The sequence below is a fragment of the Pocillopora damicornis genome, chromosome 12 (genome assembly GCF_964200805.1).
Source record: "Pocillopora damicornis chromosome 12, jaPocDami1.2, whole genome shotgun sequence".
NCBI lineage: Eukaryota > Metazoa > Cnidaria > Anthozoa > Scleractinia > Pocilloporidae > Pocillopora > Pocillopora damicornis.
The window spans coordinates 7,042,597-7,068,776 of record NC_142681.1 but is presented as its reverse complement, the minus strand read 5'-3'; the positions used below and the strand labels follow the sequence as shown (position 1 = coordinate 7,068,776).

The window sequence follows — 26,180 nt, the reverse complement described above, 5'->3', positions numbered from 1 at the left end:
AGCTAATAGAAAGGAGAATAGGAGTGATTTCCTCATGACCAATGGATGATACTTCAAAAATGTAGGTTTACCCAGGATAAAATAGTCATTCGGCAGCTACTCACGGCTGTATGTACGATTTTCAAGATGGGGATTCCCCACTTGCCATGCAGTAAAATTCGGGGGAAATGCCTCATTAACGTTTACTGAACATTTAAATTCACAACCCCTCATAAAGCCAGGTAGAGAGGGAGTTCACATACCCCTCTTTGTAATGCTTTGCAATTCAAAGATTTTCCAAGAAAAGAAATGATGAATGAAGGAAAAGTGCGTGGAAAGATCACTGATCAATAATAAAACACCACATTCCATCATGAATAAGTTATTTATTATTCAACTTTGCTTATGCCAATACTGTGCTTTTATCACAAATTTGTGGAACATGTCATCTCGCAAACATGTTCTAGTCAAGCTCTCTCAAAAAAAAAAAAAAAAAAAAAAGGGAAAAAAAAACTCAGAAAAGACAGAGGTATCATATACTCTTAAAGTAACTGCACCCATGAATAAGTCAGTAAATAACACAAATAGCACATTGGCTACACCCACTTTGATTGGTTCTTACTTATGAGCTAATGGAGGACATACCCATAGATGAAGTTACCATTAATAACCTGTTCCATCTTAATCAAATAAAACAACTAGATGCCATGTTGCCACGGATCTGTACAGGAATGGATCACAGAAGATGTGGTATGAACACTGATGACACACTCAGCTATGCCTCATGTCACTTTTTTATTCTTACTACATTTTGACATTAGCTGTGGTCTAAAACCAAACAGTCACATGGCAACATGGAATTTATTTGTTTACTTGAAGATAACGGGTAATTAAATTACACAACTTAATTAAGTAAGGCAATGAAGGGAAAGAGTAGCAGAGCTCTATTTTTGTTTAGGTTTTACAACTTCTATCTGACTTTGATGGTAACATTGCAAGAACATGTTTCAGTTCCCATAAATAGTGATCATGAAGATGCTAAAACATCTACAGTATGGATGAGCACTTCTTTAAAGAATCTACAACACTTCCAATCCTCTTTACTTGATATAACTGTACTGAAATTTCGCTTTCAAGATTCTCTATACTGTTTTGCAAAAATGTGCTAAATTTTTCTGAAGGAGACCTTTACCCAGAATCAAGGATTTTTTTAACCCTTCAGCTCCCAGATTATGTTAATGAGTAACTTCTCTTTGTAATTTTAAGACATTATCCTGCAAACAGGTGACAAGAAAATGCAAGTTTATCACCTAAAGGGTGTTATCTTGACAACATCCTGTTCTCTTAACCTAATTACAAGGAAATGTACAGCAGTAGGTGGAGATAATTTTTTTGACAGATCATGGGAGTTAAAGGGTCAACAATCAGGAATTACCCTTAATGAAAAAAAAATTAGCAGAAAAAAATCTTGTGTAAAGGTTATCAACTTCTACAGTGTTGGAAAATTAAGTCAAAATGATTCCAGTGCATTGTGAAAAAAGAAAAATTTACAAAGCTCTCCACTTTACAATCAGACGCAGGAGGTCACATGATGTTGCTAGAACCTGTCACTATAACTAAGGTACTACAATTTCACTCAGTTTTCAGTTTAGTACTAAATGCAAAAAAAACAAAAAACAAAAAAAAAACCGTATCAGCACTAGAGCAAAGAATCAAACTTCACTACAGAACAAAGTTTGCTAAAAATGGAAATGTATAAAAGAAGACCTTGATGTCTCCACTACATATTTGCTACTGCCACATCATAAAAAACAGTTTACCAAGCAGAGAAGCATACAAGTAAGTCTTTGATAGATAACTCTTCTGGACATCCTCAGCCACTTTGTAATCTACTCTTTTGCATCATCACCCTCTATATCTTCCACTTTTGTACCATCTTTCTCCACTAAGGAATAAACAAGAAACAATAGGGTAAAAACTTGTGTATAAGCTGCACTCGTGTATCAGCTGCACTTGTGTACCAGCAGCACTTGTGTATCAGCTGCACTTGTGTATAAGCTGCACCCACAACTTTCAAGCATGATTTTGAAAAAAGAAAAAAACTTCACAAAGGCACTCTTGTAAAAAAACATTGGTCATTTGTTCACAGAAGTTCACAATAAACTTGAGGAAATCTAATGCTGTGTATTTGCAGCCACATTAATAAGTTAATCAACTCTAAAAATACCTTTTAAAAGCTATTCTTTAATTGATTTCCCTATTCCCCGGGGCTTACAACAGTTGTCTTCATTGCTAAAGCACACAGCTCACATAGGAACGATGGAATTTAAATGAAAATAAAATGCAGGAGAATAATACAAAATGTTTGTATAGGTAATCACATGATTTCAAGTGCAATTTGGAATAAACAAGCACAAGTTAATTTTTTTAAAGACTAACAAAATTGCACGAGCCCGTAGGGTGAGTGCAATTTGTGGTCTTTGAAAAAATTAGCAAGTGCTTGTTTATTCCAAATTGCACGAGAAAAATCATGTGATTACGTGTTAATAATATACTTGGAAAAATACGAGATGGCTTATCATAATTAAACATAAGCAAAGTGCGCATCAAGTGCAAAAATAATTTATTCAAACCACACGTTTGGTCAAAACAACCGCGTACGATCAAAACAATAATAAATTATGCAATGATATCTTCACATCTTTAAGGTGCAAAAAAGTTCAAGGAATTGTTCAGTCTGTGTCCGAATCACTTTCGATGAAATGGAATCGTCATTTCTGAGGTTTAACTATGTTTGTTTTTAATTTCAGCGTTGGAGTGCTCAAGCAAAGTGTTAAGCGGGGTTGGCTCGTAATTTTCAATTTCCTCCGCAATTCCCTTCTCAAAACCGACAACCAAAAAGCAGTGCTTTTTACAGTGTTTTTGTTGTTTAAGCTGTTTTTCAGCTGTGGTGGCAAAAAAAGCCTACTTTAAACGCCAGCCATTGTTTCGCTCGCAAATTTTCAAATTTTCAAATTTTGTTGCGACATCCAAGGCTCGCATTTGATTGGCTATCTGTGAGTTTCTTTGATTATTGACCAATCAGAATGTCTTATTTCTTTCTTTCTTTCTTTGCACTAAATTAACCCTCTTCTGCACTGAATTAACTCTCTTCTGCACTGAATTACCTGAAAACTGCATTTATCTTAACCAATCAGAACTGAGTAATTTTTCCATGTATATTATTAGCTTGGTAACTGCACAGGAATTCTGGACACTAGAGACAAATAATAGTCTCGTGCATAAGCTGCACCCACAATTTTTGGCCCAAAACTTAAGCAAAAAGGTGTGGCTTCTACACGAGTCTTTACAGTAGTGTGTAAAAAAATCGGTCTTTTCTTGAGCCTAAGCCTAATGGTTTAACCCTAAACCCTAAGCAAGAAGCCACAGGAAGTTTTGCTACACCCCCAAATGGGATGCTTATTTATTGGAAATCTAGCTCTGAAGAGTGACTGGATTCTAGCTTCTAATTTCTCCTCACAGTATCACCCTTAAATCAAATGTAAAGGTCACAATAATAAAGGAAATGATTACCAACTGAAGAAGCTCTTGATTGTTGAACAAATTTGATGGAAATTGGGGTTACTTTGTCAAACAAGTTATTTGGTTTGTGATCAGATTTCTCGAAGTAATTTTTCACACTTTCAGTGCATACAGGAAAAAAGACATCATATTTTCATATTTTCTTCCACACTAGATTGTATATTTAAATGAGGGTGGGTATTTCAAGGGTACCCAGTCAACTTGCTGACGGTTCAACTCGCCAACGCCAACTCGCCAACGTATAAAATCGAGTAGAGACATTGGCAAGTTGGTCCTCAATCCAATACAACTTATGAGAAGTTAACTCGTTTGCATCTGAAGCTTTTATAGTCATTGCCTATGTTTCTCTTGTTTTATTCACCTTGAGATCTTTATAAACTTTGTTACAAATAAAAAGAATTTTTTTTAATGAAGATCTTGACTAGAAAGCCAAGTTTTCTTAAAAAAATCTGACCAATTGACATGATGACTCTTCACGGTGTTGTTGTCACACATAACTCGTTTGCATCTGAAGCTGTTATAGTCATTGGTGATGTTTACCTTCTTTGTTCGCCATGAGGTTCTTATAAACTTTGTCAGAAGAAAAATTTTTTCTTTCACTTAAGATCTTTTACTTTTCTATATGTTTAACTTCTAATAAGTTGTACTGGTTTGAAGACCAACTCGCCAACGTTTCTACTCAATTTTATACGTTGGTGAGTTGGCGTTGGCAAGTTGAACCGTCAGCAAGTTGACCGTAATTCATTTCAAATCAAAGCAAAGAGGAAGAATACAAAATGTCACTTGACCTCCATGCAGCGCATTTCAGTTTGTTGAATGAAGCACAGATCTGATACATTTAACTTTTCACCATAGGATCATTTATTGGCTGATTGGGAACAATCTGCAAAGTCTGGAAAATCTTAACCCTTCACAACGCTAAAAATGTGTTGTAAACACTGGATTGCTGCACCTACCCTCTGGGTGCTTCAAAAGTACAGTGTGCTTCAAGGCAGCCAAATTAGTGGATGAATTGTACTCCATATATTTTTCCTTGGGACAGGAATAAGAACAAGTTGACAAAAATATCATAAAAGACTTACTTTCTGTATCAGAAGTCCACAGAGTCAAATTGTCACGTAGAAGCTGCATTATCAAAGTGCTGTCTTTGTACGAGTCTTCACTCAGGCTATCCAGATCACTGATGGCATTGTCAAAGGCCTCCTTCGCAATATTACAGGCTTTTTTTGGGTCATCATTGATTTCATAATGAAATACAGAGAAATTTAAGAACAAACCCAAACGTATCGGGCATGTTGCTGCAAGATTATCCTTTGCGATTTCAACTGCAGCATCATAGGCGTTCAAAGCACTTTTTTTCGCCTCTTCTTTCTTTTCACCTTCAGCTATTTCAGCTAGATATCTGAAATAGTCACCCTTCCTGTAAGATAAAGAACATTTACCTTTTCATTTAATCAGAGAAAATAAAAAAATTGAAGTATGTTAAAACTATGCAGCAAAAAATTAGATTAATTCACCACAAAGTTGACATGAAAGTTGAATTGAAAGTTGAATTGCTTCTCCCTGTAAGCTATGTAGACTATATACTTGACAGGTAACTCACATTTTATGAAAGAAAACCCTAGCCTCATTATCTTGGGAGTTAGGAATGAGGTCCTTTTCCAAGAGACTAAGAATTTCATCACAGATGCTTTGAAGTTCGCCTTCAACTGTTTCCTTGTATTTTTTTAAAGTCTCAACCTTGCCATGATCTTTTCCGCTTTCTTTTCCACTGTCTTTTCCTTTTTGCTCCAAGGAAGATATGATGCGCCATGCTGCTCTTCTAGCCCCGATCACATTTTTATATGCAACAGACAGTAGGTTGCGCTCCTCAACAGTCATTTCCATCCCACTTGAATTTTTGGCCACTAACTTCATGAATTCTGCCATTTCTGAATTATGAAAAAGAAGTTTTTCATTAAGAAATGCAGTAGAAGGAAAATCAGAGCCTGAAATTGCAGCCAACTGGTTGACTGCAATTTGACATCTTGACAATGATCGTCATGCAAATATACATATTAGTACTCAAGAAGTGAAAAGTCCATAATCCTTTGTAAACACTTGTACATACTTGGCCTTGATCACTAAGGACAAACATGACCCTAACATCAGTTTGCATAATCTCCATACTGTTTTCTAGATATTTCCTTAAGTGCTAACAAGGAGAATTTGTTTAAAAATCAAGAGCTTTTTTAGTTCATGATCATTTCCTCTTTTCTCATGACCAAGTAAGGTTACTTCCCACTTTCAGAGGCTGAAAAAATCGATTTTTCTTTTATTTGAGTTAACTGGATTCAAACAATCAATCAAACATTTCCAAAACAAAAGATTTCTGAAATCTTTAAAAGCAACTGAGAAATTTAGAAAAATGTATTTTCAACTGAAAGTTAAAAACAGGAAGGTGTCATGATCTCCGACCTGGGGAGCAACTGCTCATCTTGGAGCTTATTTTTCATGTTATTTCCATATCTTGTTTACATCATGCACTTTAAAAATTCACATGTGAAAGCTCTTTGCTTATGAGGAGATCTTTGTTCATGCAAAAATCTAAAGCAGAAGAAAATCCTTGGTAAAAAAAAAAAGAAAAAAAAAAAAAAAAGCCCAAGAGAAGAAAGAGTACCATTCAGTCAAGAGAAGGAAAAGATTCTTTAGGACAGCTACAAGTACTGGTAGAGCTCCATGCTAGCAAAGAAAAGAGTACCATTCGGTCAAGAGAAGGAAAAGATTCCTTTAGGACAGCTACAAGTACTGGTAGAGCTCCATGCTAGCATCCAGATTTCAAACAAAGAAGTCGCCGTCAAACCAAAAATTTGCCATCTATAATGTTAAAAATGAGGTTTCCTTTCATTTATACAACTACCAACCTTGATACAAAACATTACAAATTGCCACAAATCCTAAATTGAAAGCTGTCTATTCATTGTCTTGCTCCTCAGCACATTTTGCAGTTTTCCATTTTTGTTACACATATTGCCTTTGCCTTTGCCTTTGGCAACTTTGCTCATTATTGTGTGGTCCTCCTCAGTGCTCTAATGAGCAATCAAGATATTGGAAAAAAAAAAAAGTTTCTGCAATGGGTGACTTTTCCTGGGAAATCTTGATCCTTTGTCATTGACGCCAGGAGGTCCCACTGTCCCATTGGTTTGCAGTTTCAGGAGATAGGATAATCTCCTGGCATAGCGCAAGTTGTTTGCAAACCTTTATGAGCTGAAATCTGGCATTTGATTTTGGGAGGAATACAACCACTTTGAGCAAATTTGTAGGGTATATAGATTTGACCAATTCTCAACAAATTTCACCTGGAATAATGACAAACGAAACTGTGTTGGGAAATTTTGATAATTGAAATATTTGTCCCATGGTGTCTATTGAGGCAACACACCTTGCATATTTTTTAGCTACTCCAACTTTAGATGCTGATATCTAGACAACTTATCAGAATATCACAAAAACCTGACTCACTTTCGTTGATTGATGCCTTGTTAATAAGACTGTGCAGCAATTTTGCTCAAGCTGTGGCATCCAATACTCAATAAATTCAATAGAAGAACCTTCAGTCATTTCACAACTTACCAGTTCCTGACACTTCCTTTGAAGAAATGTTGCTCAAATCATATTTTTTATCGTAAACTGAATTTATATTTTGCTTTCTTCTGATGTATGGTTTGCTGGGATTTTAGTGAAACTAGTTTGTGCAAGAATTTTTTCCTAAAGAACACCTGCAAAGGTGGGAAGTAACCTTAATGTGTGATTCAGGGTTGACATTGAAAGGAGGAATAAAATGCTAGTCATGTTTTGAGGTCAAAGATATTTCATTGAAAATTTACTTTTTAAGTACTTTACTTTGAGCTGAAATTTAAGTAAAAACCTAGATTTCTTTAGCCACTAAATTGTTCTGAATGGGGCTGAAAACAAAATTGTTTCATTGCACAGTGCTCCAAGCTTACAAAGTCACCCTTCTGGCAATCAAAATCAGAAACTATGATCAGAAATTACCCTAATTTCCGTCCATTTACCCACACTTCAGATTACCCACATCAGTCAATTACGAGAAAAAAATTTCAACAGATTACCCACACTGGCAGATAAACCACACCCAAAAACAAAAGAAAATCGTTGACTCACACAAATCTGTTGACATGAAATCTTTAGTGTGCAGTTAATAAATTTTCACACTTTTTTTCTTTGCTATTTCATTGAAAATGATACCACCTGAAAAAATCTGTTCCCAACAAAAAATCAATATCTTGAGATCAACTGTGTCGGAGAAATCACCTGAAACAGGAAAATACTCTTTAACTCAAGGCAGTGCAAGCTAAGAAAATTTCACCAAAGCATCTAATATTCTGTCATGTCATCAATTATACAGTGCCATGAAACGAACAAGTCGGCATCATTTTCTGTGTGAATTGCTCCGAAGCCAGCTTTTTCACAGTTAAATTCTTTTATTTTCAAGTTCACTTCCCGTGTAAGCGAGAATTGTTTTTTGACCTTAACAAAGAAACAAGCTGTGAAATTGACAAGACAAGAAAGTAAGAGTATAAACAATATAAAAGCTTTGTTATCAAGTTTTAAGGTAGGTTTTCAATTTGCATCGGGCTTTCATCGAGAGCATTAAAGTCTCTTATAATAATGAGCAATCTGTGCAAAATAAATGAGTTATTACACAGGTTTTTTGAAGAGTATCTTTAGTGGATCTTATCATCTCTGATTTTTTTCCTGCTTATAGTTTTATATCTAAACCAGAAGCTTGAAAATTATTGTATAACCCACACCCTCCTGTAACCCACACCACTGACTGTTTGTGGAAAAATTAACAGATTACCCGCAGGTAGTTAGTTCAGGTGACAGTAGCCAGCAATTGGTTTGGAAGGTCCACATGATACCTCAAGACTTCACAATTTCACAACCAATAAGAAGGAACTAATCAGGGATATAGATAATAGCCAGAAGCCGGGAAAATTACCCAGCTGTGAACACAATTTTTCCGGCTGTGAAGCACTACTTCTTTCTTGAAAATGTTTTTAAATGTTGTCAGAAGATTGTTGTTTATTTATTTCATTTGTTTACACCTTCAAATCTAGGTATAGCATGCCAAAGGTGGGCTAGAGTGGCCTGAATACCCGCCTATCATTGCAAGATTCCCGCCTGTTAAAAACTTTAGCTACATCCCTACTAAATACTAATATTTTAATACAATTATACATTTCACCTTAACAAGGGACTGGTCATACAGTAATTTACAATATCACCTGGGAGAGAGGGGAAGATGGAGGGTCAGAGGATTTTTTTCTAAGTCATAATAAAATTTACCTGATCCCCTATAAAGCACTTTACAACTTCAATAATCTCCCCTCATTGGCCATTATAATTCTAATGATCATCTCTACTTTGGTGGTTATGTTCAAATACCAACATCAAAAATCCATGCTGATGATTCCCCATATGCAACAGAATTTGAAGCACAAAATTTTGAAATTAGGCAAATCACCAAGTTTCTTTTATAAATTTACATCTTGAGAGCTTGTTCAAATGAAATTTTAGCATTAGTTTTCAGAACTTGGGGTTGTACAAGATCACAACCGAAAAACAAACACTAAAAAGATATCAGTACGGTTACAATTAGAAGGGGTCCTCTCGAGTAACTTTGTGCTCCAAGAAGAAGCTGTTTCATTTTTTGAGCACCAATAAAACCATAAAGTCAAATTTTGAATAGCATTAACCCATTGACATCCGATGCGCCCTCATGCGCCCAGAAATAAAACCCCTCTGAAATTCCAATGCGCCCTCATGCGCCCTGTCAGAAATGGCTTGTTTTGATTGGCTGTAGCTTAGAAACAAAACTCCCCTGGGTATTGAAAAGCAGTGAAACGTGACATGCAAAAAATAAGCTTTCGTTTGAGACCAAACTCACTATTCTACGTTAACCGTGCGATTATTGACAAATTTTTCAAAAATATGTCATGGTCTTAGACATGGCTTCTGGAAGAATTGATGAAAGTTAATTTTCATCCAATGAAGAGCAAGAAGTCTTCGCTGGTTTTATCATCAAAGAAATTGAAAAAAGCGACAAGCTCGTCAAGCACAACATGAACAAAACTTGCTTCACAATGTGCATGACGAGATGGAAGACTTTTTCGACCTATGGTCGCAAGAAAGGGGAAGCAATTCCGATGTTGAGCTATACGCTAGTGAGGAGGAAGAAGGAAGCGACGAAAGTAGTGATGAAGAATCTGCCGCAGAAGAAAGCCGACCAAATGCTCTTCAATGGTCTAGCTAATTGCAACAAATTAATGTTGAGGAATTCTCCATTCGTCGTGGCCCGACCAGAGATCTCGGAGAAAATGCAACTGCCAAAGATTTCTTCAATGTATTTATCGACGATGCTTACATTGACGAAATCGTCCGATATACCGTTGCGTACGCTCGTTCGAAAGGGGATCGATCGTTCACATCTACCCAAGCGGAAATTTCAGCGTATCTCGGGCTAAACATTCTCATTGGAATCCATGAACTTCCTCAGCTGGCAATGTACTGGGATTCTGACGAGTTTGTTGGAGTTGATTGCTTAAAAAAAACGATCCCAGAGCACCGCTTCATGACTCTGGGGAAATATTTACATCTTGCTGACCTGACTGCAGAAGACCAAAACAATCTCCTCTGCAAAGTTTGCCCCCTTGTAACTCGCTTGGAGCAAAAGTTTGCCTAAGCGAAGAACATATATGCATTGTTCAAAGTGAAACTTTTCATTTAGGCGTAAAAATTGGTTTGTTCTTGCTCATGACTCACAAAAAGTAATTTTATAGCTGCGCCTTGTGACGTGTCGCGATGTCGCTATGGCGGGCAAATTCAAAATTGACCCGCGTTAGAAAGTTTAGGATTCCTTTTGTTGAGGAGAAATTTGCGATCTGTCTTTTGGTGTTGTATTTGAGGGAAAGCTTTTTACATGATTCTGATGGAATAAGAGTGCAAAAGAGAGTCATCATACTGATAAATACTTTCAAAGCTGAAGGCAACCTTGCTAATGACTTGCTGTACATCATGAAGTTGAATCCATTCTCTAGCTTTAGAATTTTTTTTGAGAGCCTGATGCTCAAGTTGAAAATAAAATTTGACAGGGGGAAAGTATATTATTTAATATGCAACTTTGTGCAGTTTCCCTTCAGTAGAGTGAAATGAAGACATTAAAATCTTAAATTATTTTGGCAGTGGTCTGTGTGTTCACTGTAGCAGCCATTTTCTCTGGAATTTCAGGGGGTGGTCTGAGCTCTAAGGTGTGGAGCTCAATGGGTTAAAACTGAAATATCAAAATGGCAAAAAATCTTTGTCTCTCTCATCCTTCTCTGTTAATGTGCTTTTGTTTTTTATCATTGCCTGCTAATGCTTTTTTAGCTTTCACTGATATTTTGTAGTCTCCTTGAAAAATGGTAGTTTTGTACACATTAAAAAATGAATTGGAATTCTTTCACTTTGATCAGTAAATGATCAATGGGTTAACCCATTGACCCTGAGAGTGACTGGCATCTAATTCTTTCTTACAATATTACCACTGAATCAAAAATTAAGGTTATGAGAGTAAAGGAAATGATCACCATCTAAAGAAGGTCTTGATTCTTAAATAAATTCTCCTATTCAGCTCCAAAGGAAAATGTTTGGATAATATGCCTACTGATGCTAGGGTGAAACGCGTTAACATAACAAAACACGTAAATTCTGGGAACAGGGAAGTTTGTAAAAATAGGAATGACTTGCTAAAAAATTTACCGCTTTTGCTTGAGAAGTACACTCAGCGATGTCAGTTAAATTAATGATTGCGCAGATTTTCGCTGATGTTGACAGGTTGTGATTTCAATTTAAATATTAAATGATTTCTTGGACAATAATTCTTTTCAACATGTGACATTTACCCATACAAGTCCCAAACACGACTGAACAGCAACAGAACGACAATGAACAAGTCTGACACACCACATCATGCAGTTTTCTGTAATTTCGATAATCTCAAATTTCGTTGAGTCAATTTTGTACGACAAGCTATATCTAGTCCAGTCCGCTTATTCAAGATCCATGCAAAAATTAACACGCAATCAAATCTTACGAACAAATTTACGGAAAACACACCCTTGAAATCACAAAAGAAAGCCCAGTCAATGAAAGTGCCCTTCATCGCGACGAAGGTAGATCGATTTATTGAGATTAATTTAGCACGATGTCGTAAGATAAGCCATGCGGCTTTTTTCGCGATAGTGTTCCTACGCGTAATTTGTACTCTGAAATCAACAAAGTAACTTTCAGCAAGCAAAACATTTACTTCGGACAACTTTTTGCGAGCGTAAAGTGTTCAAAGCTAATCATTCTTTTAATTGAGGCAGTCCAGTAAATATTGCACAGTATTAATGTAGCTACCAGTGACAAATGTACAAGAACGCTAACGAAATAACGATTCATTCGAAATGGCGAATCGACGCCAACTTATACACGACAATTCAAAAGCTTGGTTACAGTACAACACAGCTATGTAACAAACCTCAGTGAGCATAACGAAAGTAAGACGCTCTGAAAAGGGCGAATCTAATTGAGAACTACCGTTTCGGCGGATCTAAAATCCTGAAACTTTTGTCAAAGGAACTATTTGCCCACTGTAACCGACACTCGCTGGCAAGCTCAGCGTAATTATCTGAGGAATCTAACAACGCAAAATGCCCATTAATGGCTTCAAAAACAATCTCTTTACCTTCATATCGCTCAGCTTGTTCGGCTAGTTTGGCCTTAAACACATTACTCTCCTTCTCTGCCATTTTATCGCTGTAAAAGAGCGAAGATTTCAACACAAGAGCGGATCGCCGGTTTCCTTGCTCAATTCAAGGGCGTCGACCGAACTAGAGACCAGGCCCCTCGTTTACCTACGTACTCTCCCACCTGCGTAACGTTTTTCCGGAGTTGCAAAAAGATCTCATGGGGAGGGTGGAGGATTTTTGAATATCACGTGGTTTTTACAAGGAACAGAACGGGGATCAGTCATCGCCAACAAAGCATCAAGGAGGGGAATCATGAGAATATTACAGAGCCTAAGATCAGGCAAATTTTATCGCGAAACAATCAAAATCTTCTAATACCCCCTCCCCGGTGATAAACATATTCCGATCCCTAACTCACCTAGTCAGACTATACTTATCAAATGTGTAATTCATATTACATAAATTTACTGGTTTGGCCAGCTAGTGCTGTCTATCGATAAGCACCCAAGGAAACCCTGTTTCCAAAATATTGCCTAAAGAAGGAAGCCCCTTCAAACTCGTACCGTGAGCGACAGTGAGGTCCCTTTCAGGGCGGACCATCGTTGCCCTCAATATTTGAACTTTATATTTCGAGCAATGGATTTTTTTTTAGATTTTGAGTACTCGTGGTACGCCCCACTTAGCCAGGACAGGGTAGGTTATTCAGAAAGAGTGTGCGACTGTAGGACGAGCATCCGCTCGCCAAGGATTCTTCTTCCAGGCTTCAGTTTGAATGGTAGGTACTTCACGAGTGTAAATATATTAGTACTGGGTACGAGAATCCATCATTTTTGGATTTCAAAGGGTCTCGTGGTTTGGGCATAACAAGATGATTCAAGTATTTTTATACGTCTACAAACTAATCTAAAAGTGAACACTGGATCAGGGCTCAGCTCCGATATGACAACTACATCGACAAGATTTTTAAAATTATTTTCGCGGTGACTAAATGCCGGGTAGCCGGGCACAATCTCATGTTTAACGCCCGGCAGTCAGAAAATTTCACAGATTTTCCCATGAAAGGTCCTCTCAAGCTTCTTAGGATTAACAGATGTTTGTTTAGAAATGTCAAGCGGCTTCAAAAATTAATCTTTTTTCAGTGGACAAAGTGTCCGAGCTTGAGTATGCTACCATATATCGCTCGGTTATAGACACGCTTCTGATCTGACTGCCGGGAACGATCTCGAATAGACTAAATGCCCAGCAGTTGGAAATTTTCACGGAAATGCCACTGAAAAGTTCCTTGAAACAGATTTTTGTTTGGAAATGTCAAGCGTTTCCAAACATTAATTTTTATCTCCCACTCCCCCTCCCAATTCCTCACTTTCCATGTCCCTTTGCCAACTAATACCATTCCCATTCCTCGTTCCCTTAACGACAAAATGATCTACGCACTCAGTGCGGACCTGTTTGATTGCGGACGCGCCTGATTTTATTGAGGATATAACAATTTGCTGTGTACTACCCACAATAATGTTTAAAATCGAACTGGGTGCGCGGTTTAAACATGCAGGGATTACCAGTCAGCACTAACCAGTCTAAAAGAACACTCTACTCGCCTAAAATCCTTAGGTTTTAAAGTGTTTTACCCAAGATTTACTTGCAGGGCACCTTGGGCTGTGCATCCGGCTACATCAAGAAGGGATAAGAGAAAATTAAAATAACATCCAAGTTATTCAAGTATTGAAAGAGCACAATGAGTGATTCTGCCAGCCCAGTCCTTACCATTGGGATCCATGTCATCCCCCCCCCTCCCTCAACCCTTTGACCCCCAAGAGTGATTGACATTTGATTTCCCCTTACAATTTCACCTCCGAGTAAAACACATAAGTCACAAGCACAAAGGAAATTAAGGTCTTGATGGTCAAAATAGTTCTATTTGTCAGCAACTCAGGGAAAGTGTAGTTCATACTGATGCTAGGGCATGAATGGTGAACTACACAACTCAAGTTAAGATGGACATGTTCGGTGTCAGGTCAGGGATTGAGAATTGACCCTACACCTCTCAAGGTACGATTGCAAATTCTCCCCTCTAGCTGCCACACACTTCCTTATAAATTAGTCACAAGAACTTGGTGTTAGATCAAGATAAAAACTTCTGCCTGATGCATTTGAGTATACTCATTGCCTGTTTACTAGATAATGTATGGATAATAAAGGGAGAAGTTTCAAGTGGATCACCTCTGGGACTTCAAGGGTTAAGGACTGGAGATTCTTGAGAGGGGCTGTAAATTCAAATAAAAGAAATCATGAGGCTCATGCCATTCTGGGTAAAATTACACACTATGTACAAGGCTAATCCAAAGCAATACTGCAGCGAATCAAGACAAGCTGCAGGTTGTTAGGGGTTAACTTATAACTTTTTGGCAATTGAAAGCAAGTGAAGCTTTAGTGTAGCACCCAGTTACCAAATGAGATGATGTAGTTCATTCATAAAACAGAAGCCCAAAGCAAATTTGAAAAGTTTGAGTTGTCAACTTTTATTCTTGTAATTTACACCAACAAGCTCAGAATATCATTGAATGAGGGTACTGTCCCTTTCGGAGGGAGAACAAAGTTTTCAAGTACTTCTTAAGATGTGCTTCTTTGGAGATCTCTGGAAGGATTTGCTCATCAACTGCCTTTTGATCTTCGATTCGCTCTTCACTTGGTTTCCTCTCCTTTATTACAAAAACAAACAAACAAACAAACAAGCAAACATGTATAAATAAAAATTTTCATTGTAGATCATTTTGTTTAGTAAAAAGGCAGAAGAGCCACAAAGTGTATCAGTAAGTGCAAAACAAATTTTGAGATGGAGGTCCCCTTCGGGCATCAAAGCAACAACTCTAATTATAATACACAATCTTCAGTGTAACCTCACTATTCATGTTACAGTGAGTGAGTGAGTGAGTGAGGGATGTATTTGCCAAGCAAATCATAACAATAACTTGTCTTCTACACCAAGCATATGCAACAAGTTAAAAAATGGATAACATGAGGGTGCAATAAAATAACTAAAGTTGTAAAGGCTTGCCATTGCCAGAGGAATCTTTGACAAATTTGGATTTTTTAAAACTTGGAGGGGAAAAGATGTAGCTTGCTACATGACCAGAGACAATAGATTTGTTATTTCATTGTGGTAATGGATAATAAAGAAAGTTTAATCTTTTGTATCTGTAAACAGTCATTATCAATCATAGTTCAAGATGTGTTACAGGTAACATTCTTACATAGGTTGTTAGCTCCTACAGGTGCATTTGTTATACTTTTCTCAAGTAGATTTTGTTCCCTCATCAGTCATCTTTAATGCTGGCAAGCTGCCAAGAGTTTTGATTATACAGCTGTAGGTACCCACATGGTTAATCTAATGTAGCAACTATTTCAAAATAATTCCAGAAGAATAAAGGCAGGTAAATCTACCTCCTGAGCATCTTCAAACATGTCCTCTGTTCGCTTCTTCTTTTTTGGCTCTCTCTTGAAGAAGTCATCAGACAGACGTTCAGGTAACTTGAAGTTGCTCAAGTCTATCTTTGTGCTGGTGGAGATGACATAAGCTTGGTTCACTCTTCTGAGAGGAACACCATTCACCTTGTAGGGTCCTTCAGAAGAACAATACACACAATTAAACAAACCAGGGCATGAGAAAATGAATAATATAAGTAAACAGGCTCATGTTTGCACCCTTAAGATCAGAGCATACAAATAACACAGAGCACTTAAAATTCTGTAAAGTTTTGTGTTGAATTTGCTTATCCCTTAGGGGAGAGAGACAGGTTAGTTACTGCATAAAACTACTAAATGTAATTTTTTTTTTAATCCTTCAAATGATGGAAAAGCCTTAAAGGTACTCCAAACTGCAAAATTTTCACAGCTAAATTTGTTTTGTTTTGGTTACAATGATGGCTAAAAAACCACTTTGACAGCTGAACTTGTAGCAGAAGTTGATGGTGACTGGTGGTAAAATTTTATCACCAAGTGTTCAAGACCTCAAGTAAATGTGAAATATCAGCGCTTTAAGTTGGGACCCTTTAGGTTGCCAGTGCAAGTGAAAAAAATATATTTGGCAACTACAATTTCAACAAAAGTCACTCAATTGATGACCAACAGATTTGAAAAAAAAAAAAGTAAAAGAAAAACATGAGAAAATTGTTGCTCCCTGATCAAACTATCAAACAAACAAATGCAAACAGACCAAATTTTTTTTATGGTGACCATTTTACAATTGAAGGTTGCCAAAAGGCAAGTTTTTGGTGCCCTGAACATCCCACAAGATTCATTTTTCCATTGCTCTCCCAATAACCTGTTCTTAATAGTGAGCCATACCTGTGACTAGCAGAAGACCTGAGGCAAGCTGCTTTAGGAAGATCACCCTCTACAAAAGAATAGTTTTTAATAAAAAATTAAAACAATTATGGAATGAAACAGGTGCAAGCTTTGACTCTCAGTCATTGTATGCTCAATGTCTTTGCATTTCTCTCTATAGTACACATACGGAACTATTTCTGGGTACAGTTGAACCTTGATTATTTGGACCTGTGGGAACTAGGCTGAATAGTCTGGACATTCAAGAAGATGGACAATCAAGAACAATACCAAAGCTTCATTCAGGGAATGGCATCAACATTGTTTCAGTACATCTGCTTTGTTTGATGGGAAAAAGTTTTTATGGATCTTGAATGTGACTAATTAACATTTATGAAAAAATCGAACCAGATAAGCAAGTCCAGATAACCAAAGAATACCAATAATCAAGGTTGACCTGTACCTCTAAAACTAAAGGGGAAAAAACACTCCTACACAAGAGGGAAACTAGAACTGGGATTAAGACATTGACTCTTGCAGTTGTCATCATAAAATCCCTGGCCAGTTGTCAAAGGTGAAACTCTACTAACAATGATGCCTCTCTAGCCATTGAAACTCCATAACACCTGCTAGTACTTACAAGGCCATAAGTGCTTCACATGTGCTATGTATGCCAAGAGCTGCACTTCTAACAGATGTTTTACTAACCTTGCCTCTATGACGTCCAGCAAGGAGAATGAGAACAGTTCCAGGAGTTATAGAGGATCGCAACTTAGTGGGCTTGGCCTTTCTCCTGTTCCTCAGAGGTCGTCGCACATCTTCAGTTGGATAGTAGCGAGACTAAAAAAATTATAAGAGAGCAACATAGAAAAAGTATTACACTGCAGTTTGAAATAAATATGAAAATAAATATGAATATCACCAGCGCAAATCAATAAAACTGTAATAAAGAACTTTACAATGAAAATGGGTGCACTCTTAATAATGGCTACACTTGAACTAATTGCTTTTCCAGAACATTCAAGATTGCAAACAATTAGGTCAAAACTATTCACTTGACATTACCAGTGAAACCACTTGGCTGCACCTTGTGGTTTCACTTTAACCTTTAACATTGTTAGCATCACTTTTATGATCAATAGGGCTGCTACATACATTAGAAAATTGTAGTAAATTTGTAAAATATAGAATAAATGGGAATGAATGGTATCAACTGTATCAAATTGTAGTAAAAATCTCTCTGACACAATCACCTACACCTTATCTACCAATTCCTTGTTCAAACCAAATTTTGGTTAAAAATGATCTATTAATATCATTTTGTAGGGCTTAGTGGTGCATTTTGAAACCTTTAATGGGGATTTTGACATTTGCACAATTGTTTAGACTGTTTTGTTGTCATTTCAATAATAATATGCAGAGTGATTTAGCAGTGGACAATTTAAGAGGTAGCTGTTCCTGTCCACTGTTCCATGTCGAATTGGAATTTGGAATATAGGTTTTTGCAGAGGGAGGAAAACTGTGGGACCCAGTGTAAAACACTCGGAACAAGGACGAGAATGATCCACATATGATGTCAGGTCCTGAAATGGAACCTAATCCACAGTGGTGGGAGGTAAGTGCTCTCACCACTGTGCTATTCCTGCTTCTCAAAGAGTTTTTCATTTTTAAGCATTATCATTTTTTGAATCCCCTCCAGAGTAATAGTAATAGTAATAGAGTTTATGATCTTGGGCAGAATAATGTTTTAGGTCCTTCTAAGTGCCATGTTAACCCTCACTTAGAGTGGCCTGGGCTAAAACGACTCTGAGATGGGCCCAAATCAGAATTATGCTGGTTAACAAAAACTCTTTTGATTAATTACAGAACAGATACATGGAAACAGAGTTTCAATATTTTAAACAATATTCACGAAAGATACATACCTCTCTCTTCACTGGAACAACTCTTGTTGAGCCATTCTTGTCCCCTCCAACCTCCTTAACTCTGGTTTTTGGTTCTTCGACTACTTCCTTCTTAACTCCTGTCTTTTTACGTTTATACAGAGCCCTCTTTTTGTAGATAGCTGATCTGCTGTACCTCCCTATACCAGGGGCGAGATCTTTGTTGCGTGGTGTGTGGACTTTTGCCATCTACAAAAATGCACGTGAAAATTGTTACGAACATTTTCTAGTTTACAAGAGGGGCATCAGTTCTGATGGATATTTTTTTGGATGAAACGTTTCACAAAAAGAGGTCTGAGATGATTCACAAACATTACTTCCAAACGGTGAGTGTTCAAGGAATCATAAGCAAGCAAATGAGGCTTTCTTTAAAGCTCTGTCATTTACAAAACCCGCCGATCGTCCATATTTATGTGGATCATCACAAGAAAGAACAACAGTTAAAAACGTGTAATTCTTTATTATTTGATAAAAAATAGTTCTGTATTTCGATAGCTTGGTTATTCGTTAAGGCTTGAACCGAGCCCAGTCGAATGATGTCATAAAAGAGGCATGATGGAGGTTGATTTTCAGTCACCCTTTCTCCATTTTCCTTACCTTTCCAAAAGCCACAAACGAAGAGACTGCTTACATCCGGGAAACTGTGATTGAAGGAAATCTGCGCCTGCAATTCAGGCAGTATTTGTCAGTGGAAATACGAATAAAGCTATAACCCAGTCTTCATCATCATTACACAGCGAAAATTTGGGTAATATTTAGAAAGTTTTAAAAGTTTAAGTTTAATTCAAGTTTTATAATGGTTTTTCTTCGCATTTTTCGCGCCGCACGTACGTATAAAGTGACAAATATGTTAATTGGATTTGGAGCCTCGGCAGTTGGTGTAGGTACAGCTTTAGGATTTTCGTTCGTGACAGCGCGCGAGAGAAAAGTGGACACTTCCAAATTTATGGCGGAACCATTAACAGAATCTCAGACTCTAGAGAACAGCATGGACGACATGAAAAGCAGGATGGAGGTCATGATCCTCGGCGTTCAGGCCGACATTTGTCGGAAACTTGCAGAAATCGATGGGAACGACTTCCGTGTGGATCGCTGGCTGAGAAACGAAGGTGGCGGTGGAATAAGCTGTGTTTTGCAAGATGGTAAGGCTGCATAAGGAAAGGAATAACCGCGACGATTTTTCCAGGACATCTTTTTGTGGCATGAGAGCACCGTTCAATCCCAAGTAGGGGCATGAAGTTGCAAATTTGTTTCGAAAACTCAGCCTTCTGGTTATCTCTCTGATAGACTGCTTGCCTTAGATTTGAATGCTACTCTGCTGACCCTAGTAGCAAGTGACAAAATATTTTCCCTTTTTTTTTTTTTTGTAAAATTACCCTATGTCCTCTTTCTTTGCCCACCACTCATGGAGGAATGGTTTAGGCAAAGGTGAAATCTGCAAAAAAGACTGAGGTGAGATTTCTGCACAGTTCCATATTTCATTGGACATAACAGTTCTTGAAAAGAAAAGAAAAGTAAGTGATAGATTGCCTTTAGGACCACAGCTTTGTTTCAGAATAGTATGGTGTTGTTTGGAAATCACACTAAAGACTGATACAAATTGCTGTTAGAGCCTGCAGCTTGCTGCTGGCTGATCCAAAAGTGACTGCATACATTTACTTGGTGATTTTCCATTAGCTACCTTTTCAGCTTGTTGGTGTCCAAGAGTCTTGGGTGCAATTCCTCAAGGGGGGATCTTTCTAGTCCCCCAGTCTCAACAAAAAAAAATGACATCTTTTCTTACTTGACAACCTGGGAAAAATTTTCTTTTGTCCTAAAGTTGTACCTTGCTCTGTAATTTTTCAGGAAAGGTGTTTGAGAAGGCTGGTGTAAATGTTTCTGTTGTTTATGGCAATCTGTCACCTGCAGCTGTGGAACAGATGAAAAGTAGGGGTAATAAACTTCAAGGAAACAAGTTTCCATTTTTTGCAGCAGGGATAAGTTCTGTTATTCATCCACGCAATCCATTTGTTCCAACCCTTCACTTCAACTATCGCTACTTTGAAGTCCAAGAAGAAAGTGGCAAGAAACACAGTTGGTTTGGTGGTGGAACTGACCTTACACCTTATTACCTAGATCAAGAGGTAGATGAGAAGAATTTAAATTTGTTGATAAGCCTTCATTTCTTTACTCTTTAACCCTTAAAAGTGAAAAAAGTTTAACTGTAACTCCCAAGATCTGGTTGTCAATTCTCCCCTCCTGCTACCACACATTTCCTTGTAAATGAGAATTTGGTGTTATATCAAGATAACAACTACTACCTGATAAGTCTGAGTATTCTCATTACCTGTTTGCTGGATAATGTATGGATCTTATAGAGAGAAGTTTCATGTTAATCACTTCTGGGAGTTAAAGGGTTAAGTCTGTACTCAAGCCAATTAGCTCATCTAGCTGGAGTTTATCCCATGTTCCTCAGCATGAAAGGACCAAGAGTATTTTTACTCCCTGTTGGGTGGGATGCGAATCCATTACAAGCTAACCCCCCAGCATTTCATCAGGCTTCCCTTAAAAATTTACTGGTACTCATTTATACTCCTTTGTGGAAAGAGGCACTCTGATGAGAGAAAGCATTTTTCCTAAGAACACAACACATTGACCCAACCAGGACTCAAACCTAGACCTCTCAATCCTGAGTTCAGCACTCTTACAATCAGGCTGCTATGCCTAGTCTCCCACCACCTCATGGAGTGACTAACATTCAACTTCTCCCAAAAGTAACACCCTTGAGTCAAACATTGAGGCTATGAGAATAAAGGGAATGAAAAAAAAATTGAGGAACTCGTTGATTCTAGGAGTCATTAACCTTTTAACTCCAAGATCAAATTTGTAATTCTCCATACTGTCAACCATTCAATTCTTATCATTTTAGTTCAGAGAATTTAGTATTGGATCAACTAATTATTTGGCTTGATTGTAGGAATCAATTTATTTTTAGTGCTTGAGATAGCTTTTTATTGTGGAAGAATGTTGAATCTTTGTTTTCTGTCTTAGGATGTAAAGCATTTTCATAGGACTTTGAAGGACTTCTGTGATAAGCATGACCCATCTTATTATCCAACATTTAAGAAGTGGTGTGATGATTATTTTGTTGTGAAGCATAGAGGTGAGTTACACTCAGTGGTCTGAAAAGTTTCCTAAAAAAATAATAACAAGATGCAGAACAGCTTGGATTGACCAAGAAAGGGGATGAAACAGAACTGAGCTCTAAGAAGAATTATAGGGTGTCTGAAAGCTCTTTTTTCAGAAGTCTGGGGTTCCAGGGTCTTAGAGCTTGTGAAGTTCACTAAAAAAAGTTATGCAGGTTGCTTAAAGATGAAAGTTGGTTGCTTGTGGAAGACACATAAGAAGACACCTCTGTGCTACACTTGCATCTCTGGGCTGAGTAGTCTGAAGCAGGGTGGCAGTTTGGCTAGGTTTATCTGCCTCAGAAGCACAGATTGCATCTTAACTAGACTCAGGATTCAACAAATGGTTTGAACTTAACAATTATGGTAATGGACTATTGTTGACCACAGTAACTGATGGTTAAAATACCTTAATGGAAGCCATCCTAAAAGTCAAGTCAAGTCATTAATCCTCTAACCTTTATGAGTGATTAGCATCTAATTTCTCTATACATTATCACTGCTGACTCAAGTATAAAGGTTATGAGAATACATGAATTTACCACCCACTCAAGAAGCTATTGATTGTTGATCAAATTCTCCCTGTCAGTACCATAGGGAATGGATAGAGAACAGTGTAAAGATGACACCTGCTTAGGTTGTTGACACACCTCTCACTGCCATTGACAACAATCATTTTCAGGACTGCCTTGTACCTTTAATCCAGGAATGAATTCCACACCTTGAATAGTTACCTTCAGTTGACAGTTTGCAACTCAAATTTTTCATGTTCACCAAGTAGAAGCAATCATGTCAAGCCAAAATATAACTCTCTAAGTCTATATCTTATACACAAGTCTTCTGAAGCTTAGTGTTTCTTTCTTCATAACAGACGAATGTCGAGGTGTTGGGGGCATATTCTTTGATGACCTTGACAAACCCTCACAGGATCAGATTTTCAAGTTTGTTCAGGCTGGAGCCAATGCTGTTCTGCCTGGCTATGTTCCTATGGTTTTAAAACACAAAGATGATCCATACACTGAAAGTGAACGGCAGTGGCAGTTGTTACGGAGAGGACGGTAAGTTTTATCTGGCCTTAGAACTCTTCTCCAAGAACTCTATGTGGACATGTTAACTTTTAAATTATAGTGCAATATCTTGCTTTCATTCTTTCAGGACCAAGGTGTTTCATTCTAGGATTTATAAACAACCACATATGAAGCAATTAAGTCATGCCATTTAAATTGCTAAACAACATTGTTAATCAGCAGAATATCGACCAGTTATTAAATAAGATGTGCTGTAGAGAATTCAAAAGATTTTCCTTTTCCTCATGTGTGTTTCATTAAACAGATTCCTATAATTGTTTCAATTTTTTATGTGCTTGTAAATTTTGCATAATAGCTTTTTTTTTTTGCTTTCTTTTCCTTTAATATTGCATGAAATGTAAGTATTTTTTCTTTTTTAAAATAATTGCTGCTTGGAATACCTACTTGAGGGGATAATGTTACTGAGATGAATGCAGATTTTCATTTAAGGTTTTGATACTAGAAAGGTGATGGCGTGTAGGTTGAAGTTTATCGGTACTATTTTTCCTCTGTTAAGATTACTGTTTCAATTAATATATCTCCTACTTACTAAGGAGGTTTGTACTATAAGGTGCAGACTGAGTTTTTTCCAGCCTGAATTTATGGCCTCAGGACAAAGTATGAAAGCCATTAATCTGAGTAGAGAAACAAGGTCCCATAACCTACAATATGGATTGATAAAATAAGAGTAGTGATTTATTAATTTATCCCCAGGTTCAAACAGAGAGGAAAGATTTCAATTCAAAAAAACTTTTGAATTGAGCAAGCTATACAGTGAAATACAGCTTGCTAAATTGTTCAATCATAGTGCATGTTCTAACTGAGAGATTTTTGGATTTTTGATTTTCCTCATCCCACAGATACGTGGAATTTAACTTGGTTTATGACCGTGGCACCAAGTTTGGTCTGTATACACCTGGTGCTCGCATAGAAAGCATTCTGATGTCACTTCCCCTGGAGGCACGCTGGGAATACATGCATGCACCAGCAAAAGGCAGTAGAGAAGATGAATTGCTGCAAGTCCTGCAGACTCCTAGAGACTGGGTTCAATAGGCAGTAAATGCATGTTTGTTTACTCGGGAAGCAACGTTTTGGAGGCAAATGGTACAACCTTGGTAGACAGTAACTCAATAACTCCTGGAAGTGATGGACATGTACTGGTAACTTTTCCCTATAACATCAAGGCAGTATCCAGTAACCTGTGAACAGGCCCCCACTATGAGAGCTTTATTAGAGTGTTTCTCCCTCCCCCCTTTAGTGCCAGATCTTCAGCAAACCTCCCCCCCCCCCACTTGTCTCAAAATAATCTTCCTCAGGGCAGAGAAATCCTTCTTGAAGCATTGTTAATGAGGCCTGCTCATGAGCCAATTATAGGTACTGCAGTAGAAAGCTGCAATATACCATTAGTTAAGCTTAGTATGTGAATGGGTCTAGTAAGGGGACACTAAGGTCTGGTTATTTAAACTTAGTTTTAGCAGTTTTTTTTTTTTCAAATCCTTAATTTATGTGAACCATTTATCTGAAATTTTTTTTTTGGAAACAACATAAAGGGTGCCAAAAGCTAACAGTGAAAGGAATTTAATTTTATTAAATCAACCCTCTTATTGAGAAAGCCTTTAAGTTATCAAAATCTAGGATTCACAGTTTTAAATTTGAAATGCTGATATTTATAAGATGAATAATTGTCAATGATTTTAATCTTAGAACTGTCAAACATGAGATTGAATAAATATTATTAAACGGTGCACAACTCATGAAAGAAATTTCTGGGCCAGTAGCTGAATATTTTATTAATCATAATCCTTATTTTTGTAACAATTCCTCATAACAATGTTGAACAATTAGAACTTGAAATGGCTGGCTGACTTGGCTAAAGCAGATTGGGATGTTATCAAAAAGGCTTTTTTTTTAGTAATGTCAGGACGGTAGACTTCTAAGACGTTGCTTTGTAGCTTCCCAAGTTGCAGATGTAACTCCTAACCCTTTACACCATAACAACAGTGTGTATATTCCCCATGCTGTTCTCCATAAGGTGCTAACAAAGAAAATTTGGTTAACAATCAAGAGTTTCATTAGTTGGTGATCATTTCCCTTATTCTCGTGACCTTAACGTGTGATTCAGGTGTGATACAGTAAGGAGAAATCAGATGCCAATCATCCTTATCGTTCAAGGAGATGAAGCCAAAATTTCAAGCTCAGAAGGGAGACACTCCCTATTGGGTAAAAATGGAACATTGTTATTGACCACACGTGATGTTGATTGAAAATAAAATCGTGCAATTTCTTACGGGAACATGAACACCGTTTGCAGCTTTGCTTATTTAAAAAAAAAAAAAAAGAAAGAAAGCATTCTGTGGGCCAACAGCGACAAAAAACACTGTCAAATTTACTCCTTTCTTGGTTTTGGGTCCCAGTCCTGCTCGACATACATTCACTTGCTCCCGACTGCTTTTAAAGTCAGTTCTTTAAAGTACCTTTTTGGTAGTTGATGTACAGCAAAAACTTTTTCAGAGATGATCCTGTTTTTTGTCTTAGTTGATTTACATCGGTAAATCTGTAATTGATTTCGAAATAAAATCTAAGCTTAAGTACAAGCAGCTGGTCGGAGAGTGAGCCCACGCTCCCTACCCGAGAAGTCTTCCCGAGAGAGAGGATCAAATACTCGATAAAACGTCGGAATTTGAGCCTGGAACAAATCGCGAGTGGAGGTAAGCGGCAAGCCTACCATCGGGGGTGTTGGAGATCTCCTAAGCCGAATTTAAATCTCCCAAATCCCCCCTTCCCCCTTTTTCCCCTTGCGACGAGCACATCCCCGCATTTAGAAAGAAAACTGTGATATTTGGGAATTTTAAAAATCTTAAGCTTATTACAGGGTTTAAAAGTACTTAAAACATTAATCAGTGGAAACGAGATTTTGATCTTGTCTGAACCGGAAATCCCTTCATATAACAGAGGAACTACCTTTAACAAAGACGGTTTTTTTCAGGATAATTTGATATCTTGCTTTTTGCTTTGATACTAATGACCAGAATTACTTTATGACTTTCGTTTTCTAAATTGACTTTTTTATTTATGCGTGTGTGTATTTCGGTTGGACGTAAAGTTTTAATGACTTGCTGGTTCGTTTTCTTCAATTGATCACAACAAAGTCTTCTTTGAATTTTTGTGGCTTCTCGGAATCTAATGGATGATACGCAATTGCGAATTGTTCCATTTTAAAATTTAATTTTTATCAACTTAAATTTTAAAAAAATCCTCGCAAGAGCTATTTGGATTGGATGTTTTCGATTGACTTAAATTTAAACAATCCTTCATCAATTCACCTATGGTTTGGTAAGCATTCAC

The 26,180-nt window shown here is 37.3% G+C and overlaps 3 protein-coding genes across 3 annotated transcripts; 1 reads left to right on the top strand and 2 right to left on the bottom strand.

The window, feature by feature from the left end:
- Positions 1-345: 345 nt before the first annotated feature.
- Positions 346-12,502, bottom strand: LOC113677188 (uncharacterized). Its single transcript, XM_027193951.2, has 4 exons — positions 12,335-12,502; positions 5,165-5,492; positions 4,644-4,981; positions 346-1,924 (listed from the first exon to the last, which is right to left on the bottom strand). Exons 1-4 carry the CDS (start codon positions 12,396-12,398, stop codon positions 1,869-1,871), a joined length of 786 nt encoding a protein of 261 aa, XP_027049752.2. The 5' UTR covers positions 12,399-12,502; the 3' UTR covers positions 346-1,868.
- A 2,330-nt stretch (positions 12,503-14,832) lies between these two features.
- On the bottom strand, positions 14,833-19,331 carry LOC113677190 (large ribosomal subunit protein eL6). Its single transcript, XM_027193955.2, has 6 exons — positions 19,202-19,331; positions 18,587-18,793; positions 17,370-17,501; positions 16,683-16,731; positions 15,780-15,958; positions 14,833-15,037 (listed from the first exon to the last, which is right to left on the bottom strand). Exons 2-6 carry the CDS (start codon positions 18,791-18,793, stop codon positions 14,885-14,887), a joined length of 720 nt encoding a protein of 239 aa, XP_027049756.2. The 5' UTR covers positions 19,202-19,331; the 3' UTR covers positions 14,833-14,884.
- LOC113677187 (oxygen-dependent coproporphyrinogen-III oxidase) lies at positions 19,320-24,598 on the top strand. Its single transcript, XM_027193950.2, has 5 exons — positions 19,320-19,746; positions 20,450-20,727; positions 21,635-21,746; positions 22,640-22,826; positions 23,696-24,598. Exons 1-5 carry the CDS (start codon positions 19,401-19,403, stop codon positions 23,886-23,888), a joined length of 1,116 nt encoding a protein of 371 aa, XP_027049751.2. The 5' UTR covers positions 19,320-19,400; the 3' UTR covers positions 23,889-24,598.
- The last annotated feature ends 1,582 nt before the right edge of the window (positions 24,599-26,180 follow it).